Here is a 25,253-nt window from a genome sequence, read left to right on the forward strand (position 1 = left end):
ATGGATGGGGAAACTAAGGCACAAAGAAGTTACATAACTCATCCAAAGTCAAATAGCTAGTAAATGGTGAGCCCAGAGTCTTTTGAGTCTAATAGCTGTTCTCTTAAGCAAGATATTACCCTCTTTCTGGCTTCTGGCTTCTGAGTTTGTCACTTACTTTCTAATTGTCAAAGGGGAAATCATGGAATCTATCATCTCAGGTTCCAAGTCTGTAAAATAGATATAACGGCATCTCTCTGTCCATTTTGTATAAAGTCATAGGAATTAAAATGAGAAACAGGAAAGTATCTGTGCAGTACTAGATAGCTATGACCATTTACTAATACTATTATAAATTCAGAGCAAGACTTCACAAAAGTGGCTTTGAAATCTTTGACTGTCACATTTATTTCAGCTATTTCATTTTGCCTTCATCTCCCATCTCAAGGTGGTAAATGACACTTTAGAAAAAGATTAAAGCAAAACAAAACAAAAAAAATCTCAGGCTCCAATGGATCAGTTAATAACATTCCCATTAGGAAGCAGCATACATGAGAAAGGACTCAGATTGTTCTCCTTCAAGGTCAATCCAATTTTTTTAAAGAAAACCTAGGATGGGGGTGGATATTTAAACGTTTACATGCAGGGAGACACCCTCACAACCACAACTAAGTTCTTTCAGCAAATGCTCATTAAGGCAGCCACATGGGGTCTGATGTAATGGCAGAATGACAGGCATTAAGGACTGACTCCCCACCTGGCACTCCATGGAAGTTGATTGCTTTCTGAACAGGTTGTGTTTCTGGGAGGAGGCAACCACATAAAACTTTAGTTCTACCTTTCTGAGTAAAAGAAAAACCAAGACTAGCTTGAAGCAGAGAGAAAATTCTAGAAATCTTAAAGTTAATAATGCTACCTATATAGTACCAGAAAAAAAAAAAAAAAAACAAAAGCCAGACTCAAGTTGGTCTGATTTTTGATCTTGTTATATACCAACTGCATGTTAATAGCACAAATATACGGATTTTGGAGGCCAGTTGCCTATCTTTATAAACACTAGTTTTGCTCATTACTAACTATGCAGGCAAGTACTTAACTGGTCTGTGCCTAGATTTCATCTGTAAAATGGGAATAAAAATAGGATTTACCTCATGGAATGATGGGAAGGTTAATGAGTTTATATATATAGAGTGTCTAACACATTGTTAGGCTAGACAAGTATTTATCTTTTTCACTAATCTTTCTTGCTTCCACTTCCTTATGCATAAAGTGAAAATAATAATACCAATCTCAAAGATTGAGATATTTTATGGAAAACACTTAGCATAGACTGGCATATATATGGCAGAAATTCAATAAATGACAATAATTATTACCATTAATTCAAAACGAATTTTTACATTTTTTCTAATATTGTTGTCCACGTGGTCTCCAGTGTTGATTAGAAATAATTTACAAGAGAGTATGAAACATTCTTTTTCTCTAATGGGTTTAGAAGCACTGTAGAAACCAAGTAAACTAGCTGAGATTATAGATTAAATGTGATAATATATGAAAGATATCCAGCACCAAGCGTATCTCAATAAATGGTGCTCCTTTCCCCTAGCTCTTTAAGATTCAATAATCATGTTGTATGTGATAACTATCAGGCCTCTGAGCCCAAGCCAAGCCATCGCATCCCCTGTGACTTGCATGTATACGCCCAGATGGCCTGAAGTAACTGAAGAATCACAAAAGAAGTGCAAATGCCCTGCCTCGCCTTAACCCGATGACATTCCACCACAAAAGAAGTGAAAATGGCCAGTCCTTGCCTTAAGCGACGATATTATCTTGTGAAATTGCTTTTCCTGGCTCATCCTGGCTCAAAAAGCTCCCCCACTGAGCACCTTCTGACCCCCACTCCTGCCCGCCAGAGAACAACCCCCCTTTGACTGTAATTTTCCTTTATCTATCCAAATCCTACAAAACGGCCCCACCCTTATCTTATCTCCCTTTGCTGACTCTCTTTTCGGACTCAGCCCGCCTGCACCCAGGTGATTAAAAAGCCTTATTGCTCACACAAAGCCTGTTTGGTGGTCTCTTCACATGGACGCGCATGACAATAACTACACAAATAGGTTTTAAATCTAATGATCTTTTCCCTTCCCTACCCCTACTTTCTTGGATTCATGTCTTTTTAGATTATCAATAATAAAAAATAAGAATTGTTGCTCCTATGAGGAAGGGGAAGGAGGAAGCAATTTAACATACTTTAAATGCCAATTATTTGATTTCTATATGCTATCTCTGTTCTTCAACACTATCCTACCAACTAAGTTATTATCTCTTAATTACAGGTGAAGAAACCAAGGGATAAATAGTCCAAGGTCATAAAGTCATTTAATGGTAGAACCTTTAATTAATCTTTAGCAAATTTCTAGAATACCGTATAGTATTATTAACCATAGTCAACATGCTGTGTACTAGATTTGTAGCATTTACTCATCTTGCATAACTGAAACTTTGTATCTTTTGACTAATACCTCCATGTTTCCCCCTTGATATGTGCCTAGACTTATCCAGTTCCAAAAGTCATGCTACTTCCTTCCACTTACCTTCCTGCCTCTAAAGAGATAAATATCTTGGTAGAAATACTAGAATTGAAAAAAAAGAAAAAAAGAATTACACAAAATTATGGGTAGTGCCTTCAATAACGGACCTTTAAAAACAACTGGGATTGGCCGGGCGCGGTGGCTCAAGCCTGTAATCCCAGCACTTTGGGAGGCCGAGACGGGCGGATCACGAGGTCAGGAGATGGAGACCATCCTGGCTAACACAGTGAAACCCGGTCTCTACTAAAAAAATACAAAAAAAAAAAAAAAAAAATTAGCCGGGCGAGATGGCGGGCGCCTGTAGTCACAGCTACTCGGGAGGCTGAGGCGAGAGAATGGCGTAAACCCAGGAGGCGGAGCTTGCAGTGAGCTGAGATCCGGCCACTGCACTCCAGCCTGGGCGACAGAGCGAGACTCCGTCTCAAAAAAAAAAAAAAAAAAAAACAACTGGGATTAATCATTATGAGTTTTAAAAATTATAATTTGGAGAACAGTTCCCAGATGTTAAGCCTAAGGTATTTACCTCTTATTTTCTGTATGGACAGTACATTTTATATAATGTTTAATCTCTTGTAACTTCCATCACTTACCAGCTGAGTCAGCCTTGGGTTAGTCAAAATCAGTTACCTGAGGTGTAAAAGGGTGTAATTATAGCTGTCTCCTGGAATTACTAGGCAAATTAACCAATGTATATAAAAGCACTTTGTAAACTGAAAGTTATTACACAAATATCAGTTATTACTATTACCAAAATTCTTAAGAATTCTAAGAAGTATTTAAATAATATCTGCTCGTAACTGAGGATGTTCTGGCTCTGAATATTGTTTGTAAAAAAAGTACAAGCAAATGGCCAGGTGCAGTGACTTATGCCTGTAATCCCAGGACTTTGGGAGGCTGAGGTGGGTGGATCACTTTAGGCCAGGAGTTCGAGACCAGCCTGACCAACATGGTGAAACCCTGCCTTTACTAAAAATACAAAATTAGCTTGGCTTGGTGGCACATGCCTGTAATCCTAGCTACTTAGGAGGCTGAGGCAGTAGAATCACTTGAATGTGGGAGATGAGGTTGCAGTGAGCTGAGATCGTGCCATTGCACTCCAGCCTGGGCAACGAGAGTAAAATCCTGTCTCAAAAACCAAACAAACAAAAACAAGCAAATGGCTTGGACCGCAGAATAAACAGGACTCCTGCTTAAGTATCCTTGCATGTGACTTTTACAACATTGTCTCCCCTTACACCCTGGACCCTACTGAAGCTGTCACAAGAAAGTCATAGATACTAGTGGCTAATTCCTATTGTTCTTTTCCAGTCTCAGTCACCCCCTGGAAGAAGCTGTTCCTGACTCATCAGTCTGCATTAGATGCCTTTCCTTAGCTCCACATAGCTTTCAGTCCTGCTCTCCAACACAGTATGCTTCACCTCTATTATAATTTTGGTTTTACTTGCCTGCCCCCCTCCACAGTGTCCACTTGGCTGTCGTTTTGAAGATACCAAACACTGGCAAATATTTATTGTGTCTGAGATGGCCTCTCTGATAAAATGGCTTTTGACCAGAGAGCTGAAGAAAGAAATGCAAACCATGTGGACATGGAAGGGAAAAACATTCAAGGCAGAAGGAGTGGCAAGCACAAACTTCCTGAAGCAAAGTATGCCTACTGTGATTAAGTAACAAGGAAGTCTGAGTATCAATGAAGGGAGTGGTAGGAGATGAGGTCAGAGCAGCTAGCTGGAGTCAAATCATAGTCTCATAAATAAGGGCTTTAGATTTCAACCCGGATGATGTGATCTGAATTTAAAAGAGTCATGTATGGTGCAGCATGAGTTAACAGAGGCAGAAATGGAAGCTGTTTAGGGGGCTACTACAATAGTCAAATGATAGATGATATGAATTGACTAGTATGCTGGTAGTGGCATGTGGCACATTGTGGATGTATTTTGAAGATAAAACCTACAGAATTTGTTGATGGACTGCATATACAATATGAAAGGGGTAAAAAAAGAGAAGGCAAACTCCAAGGTCTGTGACCCGAGCAATAGCTCCCATAGAACAATCATTTGCTAAGAAGAGGAAGACAGGCTGGGTGTGGTAGCTCACGCCTGTAATCCCAGCACTTTGGGAGGCCAAGGTAGGGGGATCACTTGAGCTCAGGAGTTGGAGACCAGCCTTCCCAACATGGTGAACCCCTGTCTCTACAAAAAATACAAAAATTACCCCAGCGTGGTGGCATGTGCCTGCTGTCCAACTACTCAGGAGGCTGAGGTAGAAGAATTGCTTGAGCCTTGGGAGATTGAGGCTGCAGTGAACTGAGATCAAGCCACTGAACTCCAGCATGGGGGAAAGAGTGAGACCCTGTCTCAAAAAAAGGAGAGTAAGACAATGGAAGGGCAGGCTGGGAGTAAAAAGCAAGAGTTTGTGTTTGGACATATTAAATATGCAACGTTTATAAGACAACCAAGTGAGATGCTGATTAGGCAGTAGGAATTTGGCATTTATGTTAAATAAATATATAATCAAGAGATGAAGGCAGAAAGATTGTAAAAACACAATAAGAAAATTCTAAAAATAAATGTCCATTAATAGGAAAGTAATTATATAAATTATGGTTCAGTTATATGATAGGCTATTATACAGCTACTAAACATGTTTTTGAATACTAAGAACATTAGAAAATTCTCAAGATACAATATTAAAGCAAAAAAAAAGCAAAAACTCTCTCATTGTACATAGTATAGTCAAAATTATATAAACAAACGTACAGACAAGGAAAAAACTCAAAGGAAAATATTTCAAGTGATTATCTCCCTGTGGTAGGAAAAATAGTAATGTTAGTAGTTTTTCTTAATATTTTTGTTTATTTTACGGTTTTTCTACAAAAACATATTACTTTTACAATTAGAGAAAAGGAAATTAGACAAAAATAAAACATTGAAAGAAAAAATCAAGGAGGGCAGATTAGTAGGTAATAAAAAGCAAATGGATATAAAGATGGATAAAATATCTGGAAAAATATATAAAGCAGTATTTTCAAGATGTGTTTTTATGCAGTTATAGTTTGCCCCATTATCTATATTAACACAATTACCTAGAAGCAAAAAGTGAATGACATAACCCAAAACTTATGAAATTTATAAATTGATAGCATAGTAAGAATGTCTTTGGAATCCAATGATTGTATCTCACAATTTTCCTATGTTTTGTTCAGATCATTACTAATGATCATTACTAATATTAACATAGTAACCTCATCCACAGCAGCTAATGATATAGGACAGGAGTCCTCAACCCCCACTATCGGTCAGGTCTATGGCCTGTTAGGAACTGGCCACGCAGCAGGAGGTAAGCTGTGAACTTCACTGCCTGAGCTTCCCCTTCTGTCAGATCAGCCCCTGGCATTAGATTCTCAAAGGAGCGAAACCTGTTGTGAGCTGCACATGTGAAGGATTTGGGTTGCATGCTCTTTATGAGAATTGAATGCCTGATGATCTGAGGTGGAATAGTGAAACAGTTTTATCTGGAAACCCATCTCGCCCCTGCCACCTGTCCATGGAAAAACTGTCTTCCACGAAAGTGGTCCCTGGTGCCAAAAAGGTTGGGGACCACTGATAAATGAGATGGCAGGAAATCACCCAGGCATTGCAAAGCTGTCATGGACAATTGCTAAAGTATACATCTGTGGGCAATTAAGAATCAGGTATCTTCTTGTCCTATATTGTCACCTTATGGATGTATGAATATGAAAATAAACTCCTAGAAGAAGAGACCATGTCTACTTTCTTGAGTCACAATATACACCCTCTTTCAATGTCATACAGATTATGGACAGAAGTAAGCTGCACATTGTGTTCATGACAGTGGTTAACTTGTAAGAGGATACGGACCAACTGGTGGTTGATGGTTTCTACAGCAGTCCCTCCAAAATTCTCCACTGCCTATCATCAATCCTTTTTTGCATCAATGAACTAAAGAATGAAAGCAAGGATGAACTTACTCGATTAAAAATGTAAAGCGGCATTGACTAAATAACTATTCAAATTTTACATGTATAGCAACAATAGCTATATATATGCAATAACCATTTCTATAAAATTATAGGGCATAGTGTTGTGTGTTTATGTCTGGCTAACTCATGAATAACACAGGAAATGATAAATATCTATAGGAGACAGTCTTAAATTTCTCATTACTGTTGCATTTTTGCTAATATTTATTGCCTTGAAAGCAAACAGCAGCTTAACGTGTTTTCTAATGTGTAGTTAGATGTCCCCCTTGAATTAAGATTTGTCAGATTCCCCATTAGCATACCCACTCTCTCTGCTTCCTACTTCTAGTAGGATAGTTCTATGAATCATTCTTCATGGTGTATGTAAGTAAACTTAAGTGGTATGTGGTTAAAAGTTTTCTCTTTATTAATGTAAATTGTTTATTTACATTAATAAAGAGAAAACTCTCCTTGAGGCTTCCACATAATGGTCTATCTGTCTCACTAGTTTTGTCTCACTCTCCTCTTTCATTTCTATACTTTGCTTCAAAACTACATTATAGTACCAGTCTCTATGTTGGAGAAATCAGAAATGCAACACAGAGCAAAACAAAATCTCAGAATCTCAGAGACATTTGCTCATGAATCTTTAATTTGGTTAAGTTTTATAATGAACTTTGTAAAGTCTGTAAGGAGTCTGATGTCATGTTTTGCAGAACTTTTTAAGGGAAAAGCTACCTAGAGTTAGCTATTGAGAGTCACTATAAATTTTTTAAAAGGGAGAAATCAGCAAATTATCCATCAAAAAATCATATTTTAGCCAGAAGGAAAACTGATAGACTAGTTTATACCATATTTGGTTCCACTGAATTCTGTATTAGATTTTCATTGCAGCTGGTATTAGATATTCATTGTAGTCATAAAAATTAAGATTCTCAATAAAGCAGTCAGACTATATGACTCTCTGTAATAAAATATTCTAATGTGTTCTACAAGATAAATAAGTTGAAAAATCTATACACGTAGATTACATGTTTGAGCAGCTGTGTAATATTGTTGGCTACAGTTCCATAAATAATTGGATGATATTTACCAAAAAGGGGTTTATTTGTATCATAGTTCATCTTAAAATCCTTGTTTTTCAATAGTATTAATAACAGCTAACAATTTTCAGGTGCTTATTTTTCCCAAGCATGTTACATGTACTAACTCAGTTTATTGTCACAACAAACCTATGAGGTAGAAAATATTATTTTGCCCCTTTTATAAATGACAAAACTGAGGCAAAGGGGATTGCATAACTGACTGAAGGTCACACAGCTAGGAAATGGTGTGATTCAAAATTAAGCAGGGTAACTTCAGGACCCACACACCTAATCACTCAGTTACTCTACTATAATTCTAAAGCAGGGCAGTTGCCTGCTTAGGGTACTCTAGCTGTTTTCCACCATACTTGACTAAAAGTGATAGTGACAGGAGGCAGCCAAATGCCTAGGCAGATAGGGGTGGGTAACCAGTGAAACCCCACCTTCAAGCAAAAATAACAGCCTGAAAACCATGGCCCAAAGTGATAACTTCTATTCCTGTTCGCCCACTCCCTCCCAATTGGTTCTTTCTGAATAATGGCTTTTTACCAATCAAATGTTGCCTTTTCCAAAACTACCTATGGCCTGTCCTGCCCTCATCCTATGCATATAAAGACCTCAGACTCAGTTAGTGAACTGGGAGATGCAGACCCTCCCTCCGTTGGAGTGGATACCATCTAATCAGCTGCCAGTGCAGGTAGGATAAAAGCAGGCAGAGGAGGTAGAGGAACATGGAAAGACTAGACTGGCTTAGTCTTCCAGCCTACATCTTTCTCTTGTGCTGGGTGCTTTCTACCCTGAAACAACAACTCCAAGTTCTTCAGCTTTGGAACTCTTGGACCTTTGACCACAGAGTGAAAGCTGCACTGTTGGCTTCCCTACTTTTGAGATTTTGGGACTTGGACTGGCTTCCTTGCCTCTCAGCTTGCAGATGGCCTATTGTGGGACCTCACCCTGTGATCATGTGAGTCAATACTCCTTGATACACTCGCCTTATGTATACATCTCCTCTTATGCATCCATCCTATTATTTCTGTTCCTCCAGAGAACCCTGACTACAGCCTGACTTTGGGGAAGAAGACCTGCTCTTCCTGTCCCCTCTCTAACTCCCCTCCCTGCTGAGACATTTTCATCACTCAATCAAATTCTCCACCTTCACTATCATTTAATCATCTGTGTGACCTCATTCTTCACGGATGCTGGACAAGAGCTTGTGACCACTGAGTGCAGGTCCCCAGAAAGGCTGTCACACTGGCCCTTTGCCATCACCGGAGGAGGGCAGCCACCCCATGCCATGAGGCAAGGGGCCAGCTGAGCTGCTAACATACTGCTGTCTGCAAATGGCAGAACTAAAAGAGTATTGTGATACCCCCTCTAGGGTTTCAGGATTACGGGCACCCTCACCTGGATGCCACCACGCTCCCCTCCAGGAGACATGCCTGATCTGGCCATGGGCCCCACATGGAGCTTGCTCCTGTGCCGGTGCCTGGAGCAGCCAGCTGGATCCCACACTCACTCACATGCTCCCTCCCACAAGGGGCTGAGCACGGTGGGCCAAGCAGACAGGGTGCCCCTGCCACGAGTCCAGTGAAGGGGCCAAGAGAAATCCTGCATCAAAAGCATATAGGAAAAGATTTCTTTCCTGTATAAGAAGAAACTTCTAGTTCTTTCAGGAATGGTTTTAAGTCATTAAATGTAAACTAAAAAGAAGAGAAGCTAGAATATGCTTGTACTGTACTCTGATGAGGTGTTGTCTGATCCTTTGAGAGCGCGCTCCTAATGGGTACCATAAACCTTGAGTCATTGTTAAGGGACAGTTTATATAAAACACAATTAACAATTGGCAAATTTGTGTAACTTAGCTCAGTGTTTCTCAAACTTGGGTACTTAAATGTACCTTGGAGTTTGTGGTATTTGCCAGGGATTACAAATATCTTCAGAAAACCTTTCTGGTGTGTCAATTTCATTTTAAGATTTGGAAGAAAAACAATGTAGATTGTAACAAGAATATTTTTACTCTGAAGCAAATAATATTCTGCAAGCTTTTGTGATGGACGATACAAGATTTTATGTGTTTTATGCTTGGGCAGAAATCTTCATGTTCTACCTCAGAGTCTGAGGAGAACAAGTTTATTTTCTATGTTAAGGGCATGTAAGTAGAAACATGTTACAAACAGTGGTCTGGCTTCTAACCAGTTCTGATCCACAAAGTTAAACAATAAGAGATAAGAAAAACAAAACAAAAAGAAACAAATAACAGTGGCAAATACTTATGCTGTTCCTGAAAGACTACTCCATGGGTGATTAAAAACTACAAAAATGGTCAGTAGTCAAAACAGTCTGACTAAGCCAGGTCTGCTCTTCACGTGGAACATGGGCTATTAAACCTTGCTCTGAGATATAGCTCAGATTTCTCTATTCCTCTTCTCTTCCATTGCTACCCCTCACTCCAGTCCTAGGTGCCATAATCTTTTCCCTCTTTTTTTCAGTGGTCTCTCCACACAGCAGCCAGAACTTCTTCTTCTGTATTTTTTTTTAAATCAGATCATTTAATTTTCCTGATTAGTACTCTTCAATGAATTCTCAATGCACTTAAAACTAGACCTACACTTTCTCATTACCTGTGAAGTCCTACATCTTCTACTTCCTGCTTCCTTATCTAACCTAATTTTCTGCCTGCTCCCATTACCTCATCTCTGTCTAGCCAAACTGGACTTCTTTACATTGCTGGAATACACTAAACTTATTCCTGCCTCAGTGACTTTGGCTTTGCTATTCCCTCTTCTTGGAATGCTATTTCTCTGATCTTTAATCACCATTTTCTACTTTTTATTCAGGTCTCAGTCCATATGCTATCTCCTGAGAGAGGCACTCCCTGATTATCCTACTTCACATTGTTCTCTTCCCCAATCACTGCTCATTGCTCATCACATTATCCTGTTTTATTTTCTTTATATCACTTAGCACTAACTGGACTTAATGCATTTATTTATACATCTCTTATTCAATATACTAAAATGTAAATTTCATGAAGGCAAGCACCTTGACCAGTTTGTTCACCATTGTGATTTTGTTGCTAATAAACATGCTTGACATGGGTAGAAGCTGAATATTCACTGAATGAGCAAATAACTGAATGAATGAAGGAGAAAAGGCAACTTGAATATACATTAGATGACCTGGCTAGTAAGCTAGTGTTCTATAATTCAGACAATAGACTAGACATGGACTCCAGACTGATGAGATTATGTCTGTTCAGTAAGTGATGGAGTCAAACTGGTAAATATTAAAGTTAGTTTGGGGCAGCTCTTGTAAAGTCTCTGTAGACAAGAAATCTTTATTGAGACTTTATTTATATTATGCTTTTTAATGAACTAAATGATGTGAGGGACCAATATGTAGAGGCAGCCAGGAAGACACACCAAGTTCACAGCTAGTTGAACTTAATTTCTAACACTGAGAAATATATCTTTTACAGTTACAATTTAGGTCCCTGGGTTTTATAACAATATTTATCACATTCATAACTTGGGAAATTAGGTCCCTACATCTTGAAAGAGCAGTTTTACTTTGCATTACCAATATTTTTTGTTTCATATTAATACTGTTTGCATATCCTAAGTATATTCAGCCAGACAGTAATGATGTGTGGTTTGCCCCTCTTCTGAGTAACTAGGGAAAACTTGACCCAGTAAAGATAGAACTCATAGTTACAGGTAATGTACAAAATAGACACTGTTACCAGGTAATCCTTGATTGAATATAGTTTTTCATAATTGCTACTTTCTTACTCCAGCCAAAAAAAGAGTGCACATATACAGGGGCTCTAAATCTGATTGTACTACTTACAAATACAGGACCAGGGAAAGCCAACAAATCACTCTGGACCCTGTGTCCCCAGCCCATCCAAAAAAGGGAAATCAGACTCTATTTTTATTTATGGCCTTTTCTACTCTGACAGTCTATAATGCCTGAGCCAAAAACAATCTCAGTGTCATTGGAATAGCTTTGTTTTCCAAAAATTGAAAACTGGATATCTACATCACAATGAATGCTGATTTATAGGGACTCAGTGAGCATGCCGCTAAGAAATTGTATCCAAAAGTTTTTTATTTGTACATTTTCTTCTAAATTAATTCATGGAAAAATAAAACTTCTCAGTTTATGCAGGTGTACATTTCTTTAATAGAAATAGATTTAAAAATCTACCTAGGTTATTGTAGTATTATTTGAATCAAAATTGCTTTAAAATCCTTACTATACATTCATAATAAATGTGACTATAAATCAGGAAAATAGAGAAACATTTATCACAACAGATTAAGATATGAATACACGGAACAAAAGGTTTCCAATTTGATGTGATTTTATAGGTTATGGGTAAGTTCCTATTTCACAGACATGTTTCCCTACTGGCCCAAGTTCCATTATTAGAGATTTATTTTCTTGATTTACTATTTTAGGAAAATACAAAGTAGGTCTCAAACATAAGCAGCTAAATGAACTTAGAATAAGAATTTATAGAGCTTTCTAAAAATGATCACATTCGTACATGTTAACATATTAAAATTTCACAATTCCATGAGGAAATTAGAAGATCCTTTATAGCGAATCTATGGATGAGAAAATCAAGACTCAAGGAGATGAACTGAATTGTTCAGAGTTATCTAGGTAGTAAGTGGTAGGATGAGTACTACCAACCAGGGATGCAGGGATGGGGCCTTTGAAAACAGACAGACGTGAATTCAAATTTTGATTCTATTTGATTGCTGTATGCTATGAGGGAATTACTTAACCTCTCTGAGAATTTTTTAATCTGTAAAAATCAAGAATAAGAATATCATATAAATAATATAGGAACAAAAATATATATTACAGCACTTACTGTTAATGGTGTATAGTAATGATCCTTTTGTTTTTATTACTTTATGTATTGTTAATCTTACAACTAGGTTGCATAGGAGAGAAGGAATAGGAATATAAAGATGATGCAAACGTAGGTACCATTTTCCTTTGTGAGTCTTATATTTCAAGTTCTAATTTTGCTTTCATTTTATTCTATTTCTATTTATTCTGTGAGTCTGCACAATCTCTCCCCCTACCACAAATGCCCTTCGCCATCTCTTGACTCTCTGACCAATGCCTACACAGTTTTCAAGTGCTAATTAGAGTCATTTCTTCTTCTTCTTTTTTTTTTTTTTTGACTGTTAACATGGACATTTACTTAAAAGTACTCATGAAAGATACAAGTCTTTCTTTTGGGGTTAAATATAGGTATACTTTGAATTTCACAAAGGGGATAAATATCACTAGTTCACAAAAATCTTATCTATGAGTCATTTAAAACAGTTTCTAGCAGAGTTTTTTTTTTTTTTTAATCATACTTTAAGTTCTAGGGTACATGTGCACAACTTGCAGGTTGGTTACATATGTATACATGTGCGATGTTGGTATGCTGCACCCATTAACTCGTCATTTACATTAGGTATCTATCCTAATGCTATCCTTCCCCCCTCCCCCCTCCCCACAATAGGGCCCAGTGTGTGATGCTCCCCTTCCTGTGTCCAAGTGATCTCATTGTTCAGTTCCCACCTATGAGTGAGAACATGCGGAGTATGGTTTTCTGTTCTTGCGGTCGTTTGCTGAGAATGATGGTTTCTAGCTGCATCCATGTCCCTACAAAGGACACAAACTCATCCTTTCTTATGGCTGCATAGTATTCCATGGTGTATATGTGCCACATTTTCTTAATCCAGTCTGTCATTGATGGATATTTGGGTTGATTCCAAGTTCTTGCTATTGTGAATAGTGCCGCAATAAACATACGTGTGCATGTGTCTTTATAGCAGCATGATTTATAATCCTTTGGGTACATACCCAGTAATGGGATGGCTGGGTCAAATGGTATTTCTAGTTCTAGATCCTTGAGGAATCACCACACTGTTTTCCACAATGGTTGAACTAGTTTACAGTCCCACCAACAGTGTATAAGTGTTCCTATTTCTCCACATCCTCTCTAGCACCTGTTTCTTGATTTTTTTAATGACTGACATTCTAACTGGTATGAGATGGTATCTCATTGTGGTTTTGATTTGCATTTCTCTGATGACGAGTGATGATGAGCATTTTTTCATGTGTCTGTTGGCTGTATGAATGTCTTCTTTTGAGAAGTGTCTGTTCATATCCTTTGCCCACTTTATGATGGGGTTGTTTGTTTTTTTCTTGTAAATTTGATTGAGTTCCTTATAGGTTCTGGATATTAGCCCTTTGTCAGATGAGTAGATTGCAAAAATTTTCTCCCATTCTGTAGGTTGCCTGTTCACTCTGATGGTAGTTTCTTTTGCTGTGCAAAAGCTCTTTAGTTTAATTAGATCCCATTTGTCAATTTTGGCTTTTGTTGCCATTGCTTTTGGTGTTTTAGACATGAAGTCCTTGCCCATGCCTATGTCCTGAATGGTATTACCTAGGTTTTCTTCTAGGGTTTTTATGGTATTAGGTCTAACATTTAAGTCTCTAATCCATCTTGAATTAATCTTCGTATAAGGAGTAAGGAAAGGATCCAGTTTCAGCTTTCTACTTATGGCTAGCCAATTTTCCCAGCACCATTTATTAAATAGGGAATCCTTTCCCCATTTCTTGTTTTTCTCAGGTTTGTCAAAGATCAGATGGCTGTAGATGTGTGGTATTATTTCTAAGGGCTCTGTTCTGTTCCATTGGTCTACATCTCTGTTTTGGTACCAGTACCATGCTGTTTTGGTTACTGTAACCTTGTAGCATAGTTTGAAGTGAGGTAGCATGATGCCTCCAGCTTTGTTGTTTTGGCTTAGGATTGTCTTGGCAATGCAGGCTCTTTTCTGGTTCCATATGAACTTTAAAGCAGTTTTCCCAATTCTGTGAAGAAACTCATTAGTAGCTTGATGGGGATGGCATTGAATCTATAAATTACCTTGAGCAGTGTGGCCATTTTCACAATATTGATTCTTCCTATCCATGAGCATGGTATGTTCTTCCATTTGTTTGTGTCCTCTTTTATTTCACTGAGCAGTGGTTTGTAGTTCTCCTTGAAGAGGTCCTTTACATCCCTTGTAAATTGGATTCCTAGTTATTTTATTCTCTTCGAAGCTATTGTGAATTGGAGTTCATTCATGATTTGGCTCTCTGTTTGTCTGTTGCTGGTGTATAAGAACGCTTGTGATTTTTGCACATTGATTTTGTATCCTGAGACTTTGCTGAAGTTGCTTATCAGCTTAAGGAGATTTTGGGCTGAGATGATGGGGTTTTCTAAATATACAATCATGTCATCTGCAAACAGGGACAATTTGACTTCATCTTTTCCTAACTGAATACCCTTTATTTCTTTTTCTTGCCTGATTGCCCTAGCCAGAACTTCCAACACTATGTTGAATAGGAGTGGTGAGAGAGAGAGCATCCCTGTCTTGTGCCAGATTTCAAAGGGAATGCTGCCAGTTTTTGCCCATTCAGTATGATATTGGCTGTGGGTTTGTCATAAATAGCTTTTATTATTTTGAGATATGTTTTATAAATACCAAATTTATTGAGAGTTTTTAGCATGAAGGGCTGTTGAATTTTGTTGAAAGCCTTTTCTGCATCTACTGAGATAATCCTGTGGTTTTGCCTTGGTTCTGTTTATATGCTAGATTACGTTTATTGAATTGCGTATGTTGAACCAGCCTTGCATCCCAAGGATGAAGCCCACTTGATCATGGTGGCTAAGCTTTTTGATGTGCTGCTGGATTTAGTTTGCCAGTATTTTATTGAGGATTCTGCATTGATGTTCATCAGGGATATTGGTCTAAAATTCTCTTTTTTTGTTGTATCTCTGTCAAGTTTTGGTATCAGGATGATATTGGCCTTGTAAAATGAGTTAGGGGGAATTCCCTCTTTTTCTATTGATTGGAATAGTTTCAGAAGGAATGGTACCAGCTCCTCCTTGTACCTCTGGTAGAATTCGGCTGTGAATCCGTCTGGTCCTGGATTTTTTTAGTTGGTAGGCTATTAATTATTGTGTCAATTTCAGAGCCTGCTATTGGTCTATTCAGGGATTCAACTTCTTCCTGGTTTAGTCTTGGGAGATTGTAAGTGTCCAGGAAATTATCCATTTCTTTTAGGTTTTCCAGTTTATTTGCATAGAGGTGTTTACAGTATTCTCTGATGGTAGTTTGTATTTCTGTGGGGTTGGTGGTGATATCCCCTTTATCATTTTTTATTGCGTCTATTTGATTCTTCTCTCTTTTCTTCTTTATTAGTCTTGCTAGTGGTCTGTCAATTTTGTTGATCTTTTCAAAAAACCAACTCCTGGATTCATTGATTTTTTGGAGGGTTTTTTGTGTCTCTATCTCCTTCAGTTCTGTTCTGATCTTAGTTATTTCTTGCCTTTTGCTAGCTTTTGAATGTGTTTGCTCTTGCTTCTCTAGTTCTTTTAATTGTGATGTTAGGATGTCAATTTTAGATCTTTCCTGCTTTCTCTTGTGGGCATTTAGTGCTATAAATTTCCCTCTACACACTGCTTTAAATGTGTCCCAGAGATTCTGGTATGTTGTATCTTTGTTCTCACTGGTTTCAAAGAACATCTTTATTTCTGCCTTCATTTCATTTATGTACCCAATAGTCATTCAGGAGCAGGTTCTTCAGTTTCCATGTAGTTGCGCGGTTTTGATTGAGTTTCTTAGTCCTGAGTTCTAGTTTAATTGCACTGTGGTCTGAGAGACAGTTTGTTACAATTTCTGTTCTTGTACATTTGCTAAGGAGTGCTTTACTTCCAACTATGTGGTCGATTTTGGAATAAGTGTGATATGGTGCTGAGAAGAATGTATATTCTCTTGATTTGGGGTGGAGAGTTCTGTAGATGTCTATTAGGTCTGCTTCGTGCAGAGTTGAGTTCAATTCCTGGATATCCTTGTTATCTTTCTGTCTTGTTGATCTGTCTAATGCTGACAGTGGGGTGTTAAAATCTCCCATTATTATTGTATGGGAGTCTAAGTCTCTTTGTAAGTCTCTAAGGACTTGCTTTATGAATCTGGGTGCTCCTGTATTGGGTGCATATATATTTAGGAGAGTTAGCTCTTCCTGATGAATTGATCCCTTTACCATTATGTAATGGCCTTCTTTGTCTCTTTTGATCTTTGATGGTTTCAAGTCTGTTTTATCAGAGACTAGGATTGCAACCCCTGCTTTTTTTTTGTTCTCCATTTGCTTGGTAGATCTTCCTCTATCCGTTTATTTTGAGTCTATGTGTGTCTCTGCATGTGAGATGGGTCTCCTGAATACAGCAGACTGATGGGTCTTGACTCTTTATCCAGTTTGCCAGTCTGTGTCTTTTAATTGGACCATTTAGTCCATTTACATTTAAGGTTAATATTGTTATGTGTGAACTTGATCCTGTCATTATGATATTAGCTGGTTATTTTGCTCGCTAGTTGATGCAGTTTCTTCCTAGCATTGATGGACTTTATATTTTGACATGTTTTTGCAATGGCTGGTACCTGTTGTTCCTTTCCATGTTTAGTGCTTCCTTCAGTATCTCTTGTAGGGCAGGCCTGGTGGTGACAAAATCTCTCAGCATTTGCTTGTCTGTAAAGGATTTTATTTCTCCTTCACTTACGAAACTTAGTTTGGCTGGGTATGAAATTCTGGGTTTAAAATTCTTTTCTTTAAGAATGTTGAATATTGGCCCCCACTCTCTCCTGGCTTGTAGAGTTTCTGCCAAGAGATCTGCTGTTAGTCTAATGGGCTTCCGTTTGTGTGTAACCCGACCTTTCTCTCTGGCTGCCCTTAAGATTTTTTCCTTAATTTCAACTTTGGTGAATCTGACAATTATGTGTCTTGGCATTGCTCTTCTTCAGGAGTATCTTTGTGGCATTCTCTGAATTTCCTGAATTTGGATGTTGGCATGCCTTACTAGGTTGGGGAAGTTCTCCTGGATGATAGCCTGTAGAGTGTTTTACAACTTTGTTCCATTTTCCCCGTCACTTTCAGGCACACCAATCAGACATAGATTTGGTCTTTTCACATAATCCCATACTTCTTGGAGGCTTTGTTCATTTCTTTTTACTCTTTTTTTGGCCACACTTCTCTTCTCGCTTCATTTCATTTATTTGATCTTCAATCACTGATTTTCTTCCAGTTGATTGAGTTGGTTACTGAAGCTTGTGCATTTGTCACATATTTCTTGTGTCTTGGTTTTCATCTCTATCAGTTCTTTTATGGTCTTCTCTGTATTGATTATTCTAGTTATCCATTCATCAATTCTTTTTTCAAGGTTTTTAGTTTCTTTGCACTGGTTACGTAGTTCCTCTTTTAGCTCTGAGAAGTTTGGTTAACTGAAGCCTTCTTCTCTCAGCTTGTCAAAGTCGTTCTCCATCCAGCTTTGTTCCGTTGCTGGCGATGAGCTGCATTCCTTTGGAGGGGGAGATGCACTCTGATTTTTTGAATTTACAGCTTTTCTGCTCTGCTTTTTCCTCATCTTTGTGGTTTTATCTGCCTTTGGTCTTTGATGATGGTGATATACTGATGGGGTTTTGGTGTGGGTATCCTTCCTGTTTGTTAGTTTTCCTTCTAACAGTCAGGACCCTCAGCTGTAGGTCTGCTCAAGTTTGCTTCAGGTCCACTCTAGACCTTGTTTCCCTGGGTATCAGCAGTGGAGGCTGCAGAAGATAGAATATTGCTGAACAATATTGCTGCTGTCTGATTTTTGCTCTGGAAGCTTTGTCTCAGGGGTGTACCCCACTGTATGAGGTGTGAGGTGTCAGTCTGCACATAGTGGGGGATGTCTCCCAGTTAGGCTACTCAGGGGTCAGGGACCCACTTGAGCAGGCAGTCTGTCTGTTCTCAGATCTCAACCTCTGTGCTGGGAGATCCACTGCTCTCTTCAAAGCTATCAGGCAGGGGCATTTACCTCTGCTGAGGTTTCTGCTGCTTTTTGTTTAGCTATGCCCTGTCTCCAGAGGAGGAGTCTACAGAGGCAGGCTGGCCTCCTTGAGCTGCAGTGGGATCCACCCAATTCGAGCTTCCTGGCGACTTTGTTTACCCACTTAAGCCTCAGTGATGGTGGGCGCCCCTCCCCCAGCCTCGCTGCTGCCTTGCAGTTAGATCTCAGACTGCTGTGCTAGCAATGAGGGAGGCTCCATGGGTGTGGGACCCTCTGGGCCAGGTGTGGGATATAATCTACTGGTGTGCCGTTTGCTAAGACCCTTGGTAAAGCGCAGTATTAGGGTGGGAGTTACCCGATTTTCCAGGTGTTGTGTGTCTCAGTTTCCCTTGGCTAGGAAAAGGGATTCCCTTCCCCCTTGCACTTCCCAGGTGAGGCAATGCCTCGCCCTGCTTCAGCTCTCGCTGGTCAGGCTGCACCAGCTGACCAGCACTGATTGTCTGGCACTCCCCAGTGAGATGAACCCAGTACCTCAGTTGAAAATGCAGAAATCACCCATCTTCTGTGTCACTCACGCTGGGAGCCGGAGGCTGGAGCTGTCCGTATTTGGCCATCTTAGGCACGCTCTCTCTCATTTCCTCTTTAAAACTTTCTTTGATGCCATAGGTTAGTCCTATGGCATTCATGTAAAACTCATATTCATTTAGCAATATTTCCTAAGTGTCTCTTGTGGTGTTAGGGAACTCTGCTAGTGCTACATAAGGGCACTTTAGAGAACTGACCCTAGTTTTGCTTGTTTGCTTCTACTAGTAGTCTCATACTTTGGAATTTTACAGATATTTAACATTTTAACAATTAAGACGAACAAAAAGTTGCCAATTTTTATCTTCTAAGTAAAAGCATAATAAATAATTGCCACAATTCTTTTACAAAAGAAAGGGCATTTTGATGACCAAATATATAATCTCAAGATTTTGAAAAAAATTAATAAATTAGGCTTTGTGGAAAACTTCATGGAGGGGTTCTGCATAAATTAGGGAATAGGCATTGGGGAATCCATTGATTTACACATATTTTTGCCCCAATTGGATAGTTGTTAGATGCTCTTTCTTATTCAATTGTGCATCTCTAGTGCAGTGCCCAGTGTTTTATAGGAAGTACTCAATTAATATTTATGAATGAGAAAGTGAATCTGCCTCTGAGCAAATACCTCTGAGACCCATGGCAATGCCTACAGTAGGGAGCACCTATGAGAGAACACCAACAGTGGTAAGAGAGTGATGGAGGGGTGTGTATTTGTATGTTTATGTGTGTGAACTAATATAATTTACTTTAACAGTTTGCCAGGCACCAACCATTCTGATTTTGTAGGGAAATATTAGTGAGACTCTCTTCTAGGGGAACAGGGGAGGAGGCAGGGGCAGGATCTAAGATATTGAGACATATCTCGTGTGTACTGTAAAAATATTTCATTGACATCTCAAGCGGATTAAGATTATAGTAAGTATAGTTACTGTAAATAGATAACATTCATTGAGTACTTATAAAGTGCCAGACACTGTTCTAAGTTCTTTGCATTCATTAGGTGACTTAATCATTACAACAACCTATTGAGATAGGCTCACTTCCTATTCCCTTGTACAGATGAGAAAACTGAAGCTTGCAGAGGTTAAATGACTTGCCCCTGGTCACACAGTTAGTCAGTTGTAGAGGTAGGTTTCAACTATGGTCTAGTTGTTTTTAGAGCTCATCAAAACTCTGAGGTCCCTTTCTAGCCACCTATTTCTATGATGAACATAGTTTTATATGACTTGGTTTTCATTTTTAATTTTAGAAAATTAAAATGTTTTCTCTTAGGATTTGAAAGCTGTTAGGGCACTCAGTTTTTCTACTTATTAATAAAAGCTATGTGACCATAAGCAAGTTCCATAACCTCTTTTAACTTCATGTTCTACATCTCTAAAATGGAGGTGAAAGCCTTTTTCTGTGTGCTTTTGGGAGGATTAAATGGATAGTGTATAAAAACAGCTAGCAAGGGTCTGGATTATGAAGGGGCTTGAATAAATGTTAATTCACTAGGCTCCATAGGGCCTAGTAACACAAAATGACATTTTTAAGTTAAAATCATATCAAATATTAGTAATAGGATGAGAGCAAAGAGATCATCACTCTGGTGGATAAAGGTGCCTGTATTTACAGAATTCCTTAGAGAGCCACGAGGGTTATCTTTGCTGCAGCCCTCATTTTAATTAAGAGCATAGAGATCAGACATTTCAGCACAGGAAGAAGCGTGTACTTGATTTACACCACGGATGCACATTATCAGCATCCAAACATTCCATTCCTTGGCTAAAGATATAAAGAGCTACTTCGGCAAACCTGATCTTGCAAAATAAATGGAAAATGCTTAATCATTTAAAAAGATATACGAAGAATGGAAATATCAAAGCATGCACATATACCAGTGAGGAAAGCTAACTGGCAGAAAGTCTCTACTTTTTGAAAGACTGACAAATGACTTCAGTTAGACAGACAGGGTAAAAAACCAAAATAATCCATCTATCATTCTTTACATATAAACACATATAGAAATTAAGCATACACATGTACATATAATCTCAATTTTGATAAAACGATTATTTATAGAGAAAAGTTGTGGAACAATGTATAAAATATAAACTTATTTCATAAAAATAATGTCAGGCTCCACGTATATCTGAAAATACATTTGTATATGTTTGTAAGAACATGAAGAAGTTATGAAAGGTTTATGCCAGGTTGTCACCTTGGGTACCCCAGGACAGGTCACTCTGGAGGGAGTTTGGGGGAAATTTTTGTTCCTTAATCATCTTTGTATTCTTTTGCCAAATATAATGACCAGCTAAAGAAAAAAGTTTTTACATTTACATTTCTTTATTATTAATTTACCCATTGAATTCCAGTAACCAAATATATAATATTGGCATGCTACTTCCTTCCTTTTGAACCTCAGCACTATCTTCTCTTCTCAAGTATTAATACTTATCTTACAGTATGGCTGCAAAGCTTAAATGAGATCAGATATAGAAAGTCTTAATAAATAGCAAAGTGATGTATAAGTGTATCTTACTATTTATTCACAAGTATTTTGTGACTTTGCTGCTTATCAGAGGACAATGACACACAATGCACTTGAGGCAAAACTACAATAAGGTTGAATGGAACCCAGAAGCTTTAGTTAGCATCCAAAACAACACCTGACATGTTAGGCAAATGTGATTTATTTCTGGTAATAAGAGCAAATTCAATTAACCAACAGGCATATCTGACCTGGTGTAGTCGTCGTCAACAAGCATGTGCTTTGGAATTGGTGAGTACCTTCCTGGAGAGATGGGTGGCAGGGAGGTTTTATATTCTAAAGTGCCATTGTTGCCAGAGAGTAGATGGTTTTCCATTGGTGGAGAATAAGCTAAGAGGTGGGGGAAAAAGAGAAAAGAAACCTGTTATGTGGGTGATTCAATGTGTCATGCTATACTTCAGAAAAATGTATTAAAAACAGAAAGGCTTTGCTGCATGCCAAGGATTTTCTTGTCCTCCAAGAGGGAGGAGTTGCAGTTTATTTGCATTTAATATATACAAGCACATGGTAACCTTTAGGATAGGAAAGACTTAATAATAGTTAAGTCTGTAATGCCAGTTAGTATAATTTGGAGAAGAGAAGAACAGGAGAAGAGATCCAGCACACATATTTTCAGAACAATGATTAATTTTCTATTGAAATAAAATGTTAGCTTTCTAATTGCAGAGCTCACATTGTTTTCACATAATTAATGTCCAATCATTGAGAACAAAAGCCTCCTAAGGAGCAGATTCTCTTATGAGACTTTCTCCCAAAATATACTCTATTCCCATCCCACAAAGGCCAAGAACTCTGGCCTTTCCTTTTTATTCCTCCTTCCTAATGTTTCTCCCTTTTAGGTGACTGAAAACACCTCCTAACTGGGTCTCTTGCTTCTTTCTCTCTCCTCAAATCCATTTTATATGTTGAGATGAGGTAAACCTTCCTGAAATTCAGCTTGACCACACTATTCTTTTACTTAAATGTTCTCCGTTGTTGTTATATATTTAATATAGTATAAACTCACCTCTTTGCCATTCTTGCAAGATCAATCACTTTTAATATCCCCCCAACACATATCCTATTGTCCTCAACAATAGCCTGTACTTCCTGACATCTGTACCATCTACCCATAATTTGTGTCTCATACCTAACCCATCTCAGATGTTGAAATCTTATTCTGAAGATGCAACTGAAATGCCATCCTATGCAAAAAGATTTTTCTCATGTTCCAAAGACAAATGATATATCTCTTTTCTTTGAGTTCCCAAATAACATTTAACATTTATATTTACCTCTCCCATGGCATATACATACCTCTTATTCTGCCAAATATTGCTTCTATTTATATATCTGAGTTAGCCTTCCTCCCAGCAAAGCTCTTTGAAGGCCATGATTCTATCTCCTCTGTATCATACATATTACCTTAGAATGTGTCTTGTACATACTGAAATTACTCAGTACATATTTCTTAGGTTTATTAGGTAGTTTGGTTTTCTCCCTTTTGTCTCTTTGGCATTAACCTTATATGCCCTCTATGAAGTGGCTCACAGACTATCAGGGCTGATTTTGCAACATTTGTCCACTTTGAAAAGCTCTGAAAGCTAAAACTCTTTCATATTCTAAGGTAAGACTGATCTCAATTTACTGCCGGCTTGAAAACATACGTATTTTGGAGGTAAGTTGTTTCAGAATCATCATTAAGAAAAGCAATAGCTAATGCAATGGGCCGGAAACAAAATTATTCAACACTTAACATTTCTCTCAAGAGAAACATGTAAATCTGAGATAAGTTAAACAATTTGCTTGAGACCATAGTACTAATTAATGGCCAGTTCTGAAGACGTTCCAAGTTTCCAGTCTCACAAATGGACTTTCAACATTTCAGAATGAGCAAGCTTACTACTGTTGACACAAATGTCCCTTACATTTACATAACAAAGTAAATTGCTTCTAAATCTAGTCTTCAAAGACAGAAACTTAGTTAAGATTCATGTTGACCTATTAAGAAGAGGAGAACACATGAGGCTTAGGCTACAGTGGACTTTTTGAGGACTCCAGCATAGTGTCTCATTAGTTGTTAGTTGTTGCCCCAGAAGTCTCACTTCCAGCTCACCTCTATTGCCATAGTGATTGATAATTTTTTCCAGCTTTCTTGCCAATATAACAAATTTAAGTAAAGTAAAAGCTATGATGATGGTGATTGACGATCTTGATTTCACCATTCAATTGCAAGATCCCCTTTTTCAGGAAGAATCATAGAGCTACCTCTGGTCTATTTGCCAGTCTCTCTTTTCTAGTCTACTACTACAGAGATATGAAGTTGGAAGAAAGAATATGATGGCGTGACAGTGATCATGCTTTAGGAGCTTGAGAAATAGCCTTTCAAAATGTGTTGCCCATAGACTACTATAATCACACTGTCCTCAATATTAAGCCTTTCCATAACGGTGGGCATGCCAACTCGTTAGGATATCCCACCTTCAAACAGTAGGTAAGGGCCTGCAAGGCAACATAGGAGCGGAGCTTAGGATACTCCCTCTGAAGTATTTCCAGAAGTTAACCAAGAGGGAAGGTACAAGCAGAACACTTTGTCAATAGTTTTATAGAATTCCAGTTGTGCAAGTCTGGTATGCTATTTGAAGATGACAATGGTACTTACAGTGAGTAATATCAGGTGGACCATAAGGATCAGTCATATAAATGGTAGTGGGTTTGCCAACTTTTAAATAAACTACCTCTGATGTGTTCTTCAGTATTGCTACTGCCTCTTCATGTGTTACTTCTTCTAAACTGTAGTTGTTTACCTGAAAAGGGGAAAAAAAATCAACAATAGAGTTAAATCTATGCAGCAGAAGAAAAATATTCAGGCAAGAAGATTCCTGGAATTATAAATTGTGATAATTACTGTCTGGTATCTTTGACAGAACAGATGAATTAAATGCATTAGTCAAAGCAGATAAGTACAATCATTGATGCTATAAAAGAAAGTTGCTTCTGTCTTTTTTAAATGAGGAAGTGATATACTATAATGGAATTCAGAATAGTATTTGTGGAAAGGAAAATAAGGAGTCAAAGGCCTTTTTTGTTATGCTATAATTTCTATGATACAAAAGTAACACATATTCGTGGAAGAAAACTTAAAAAAAGAAGAAAATAAAAATCATTCATAATCTCCCTACTTAGATATATTTCCTTAAACAATTTTGACTTTATTATACACATTGTTTTGGAACGTGCTTTTTAAAACTAGAGGGACTAATTGTTTGCAACAGCAATGTAGTTTAACAACATGACTTTTGTTTTCTGCTGAGCATTATGTTGCATGACTGCAGTATAATGATCTAACAAGTCTCTTACTAGTGCATGCTTAGTTTGCTCCTAATTTTTTACAACTATAAATAATGTTCTAATAATTCTTTTTCTATATTTGTGCAGAACTCTGATCATTTCTTTGATATAGATTTACCCATACAAGTGAAACTACTGGACCAAACTATATGAACATTATCAGGGCTTTTGATATCTAGTGTGAAAGTACCTCTTTCCCTCTGGAAAGATGAACCAATTTGCCCTCATACCAGCACTGTATGAGAGCCCTCATTTCCCTATAGCTTTGCCAAACCTTGATTTT

General features: G+C 38.0%; 1 protein-coding gene across 8 annotated transcripts in view; it reads right to left on the reverse strand.

The window, feature by feature from the left end:
- DLG2 (discs large MAGUK scaffold protein 2) overlaps window positions 1-25,253 on the reverse strand; it is a 1,315,102-nt gene that overhangs the window by 503,170 nt on the left and 786,679 nt on the right. For all 8 annotated transcript variants that reach the window (XM_033207409.1, XM_033207408.1, XM_033207419.1 and 5 more), the window contains 2 exons: window positions 24,282-24,426; window positions 21,832-21,970 (listed from right to left, as the gene is read on the reverse strand). In XM_033207409.1, coding sequence (XP_033063300.1) covers window positions 21,832-21,970; window positions 24,282-24,426 — 284 coding nt within the window. The remainder of the gene's footprint in view (window positions 1-21,831; window positions 21,971-24,281; window positions 24,427-25,253) is intronic.

The sequence above is a fragment of the Trachypithecus francoisi genome, unplaced genomic scaffold (assembly GCF_009764315.1).
Source record: "Trachypithecus francoisi isolate TF-2019V2 unplaced genomic scaffold, Tfra_2.0 Lachesis_group8, whole genome shotgun sequence".
Taxonomy (NCBI): domain Eukaryota; kingdom Metazoa; phylum Chordata; class Mammalia; order Primates; family Cercopithecidae; genus Trachypithecus; species Trachypithecus francoisi.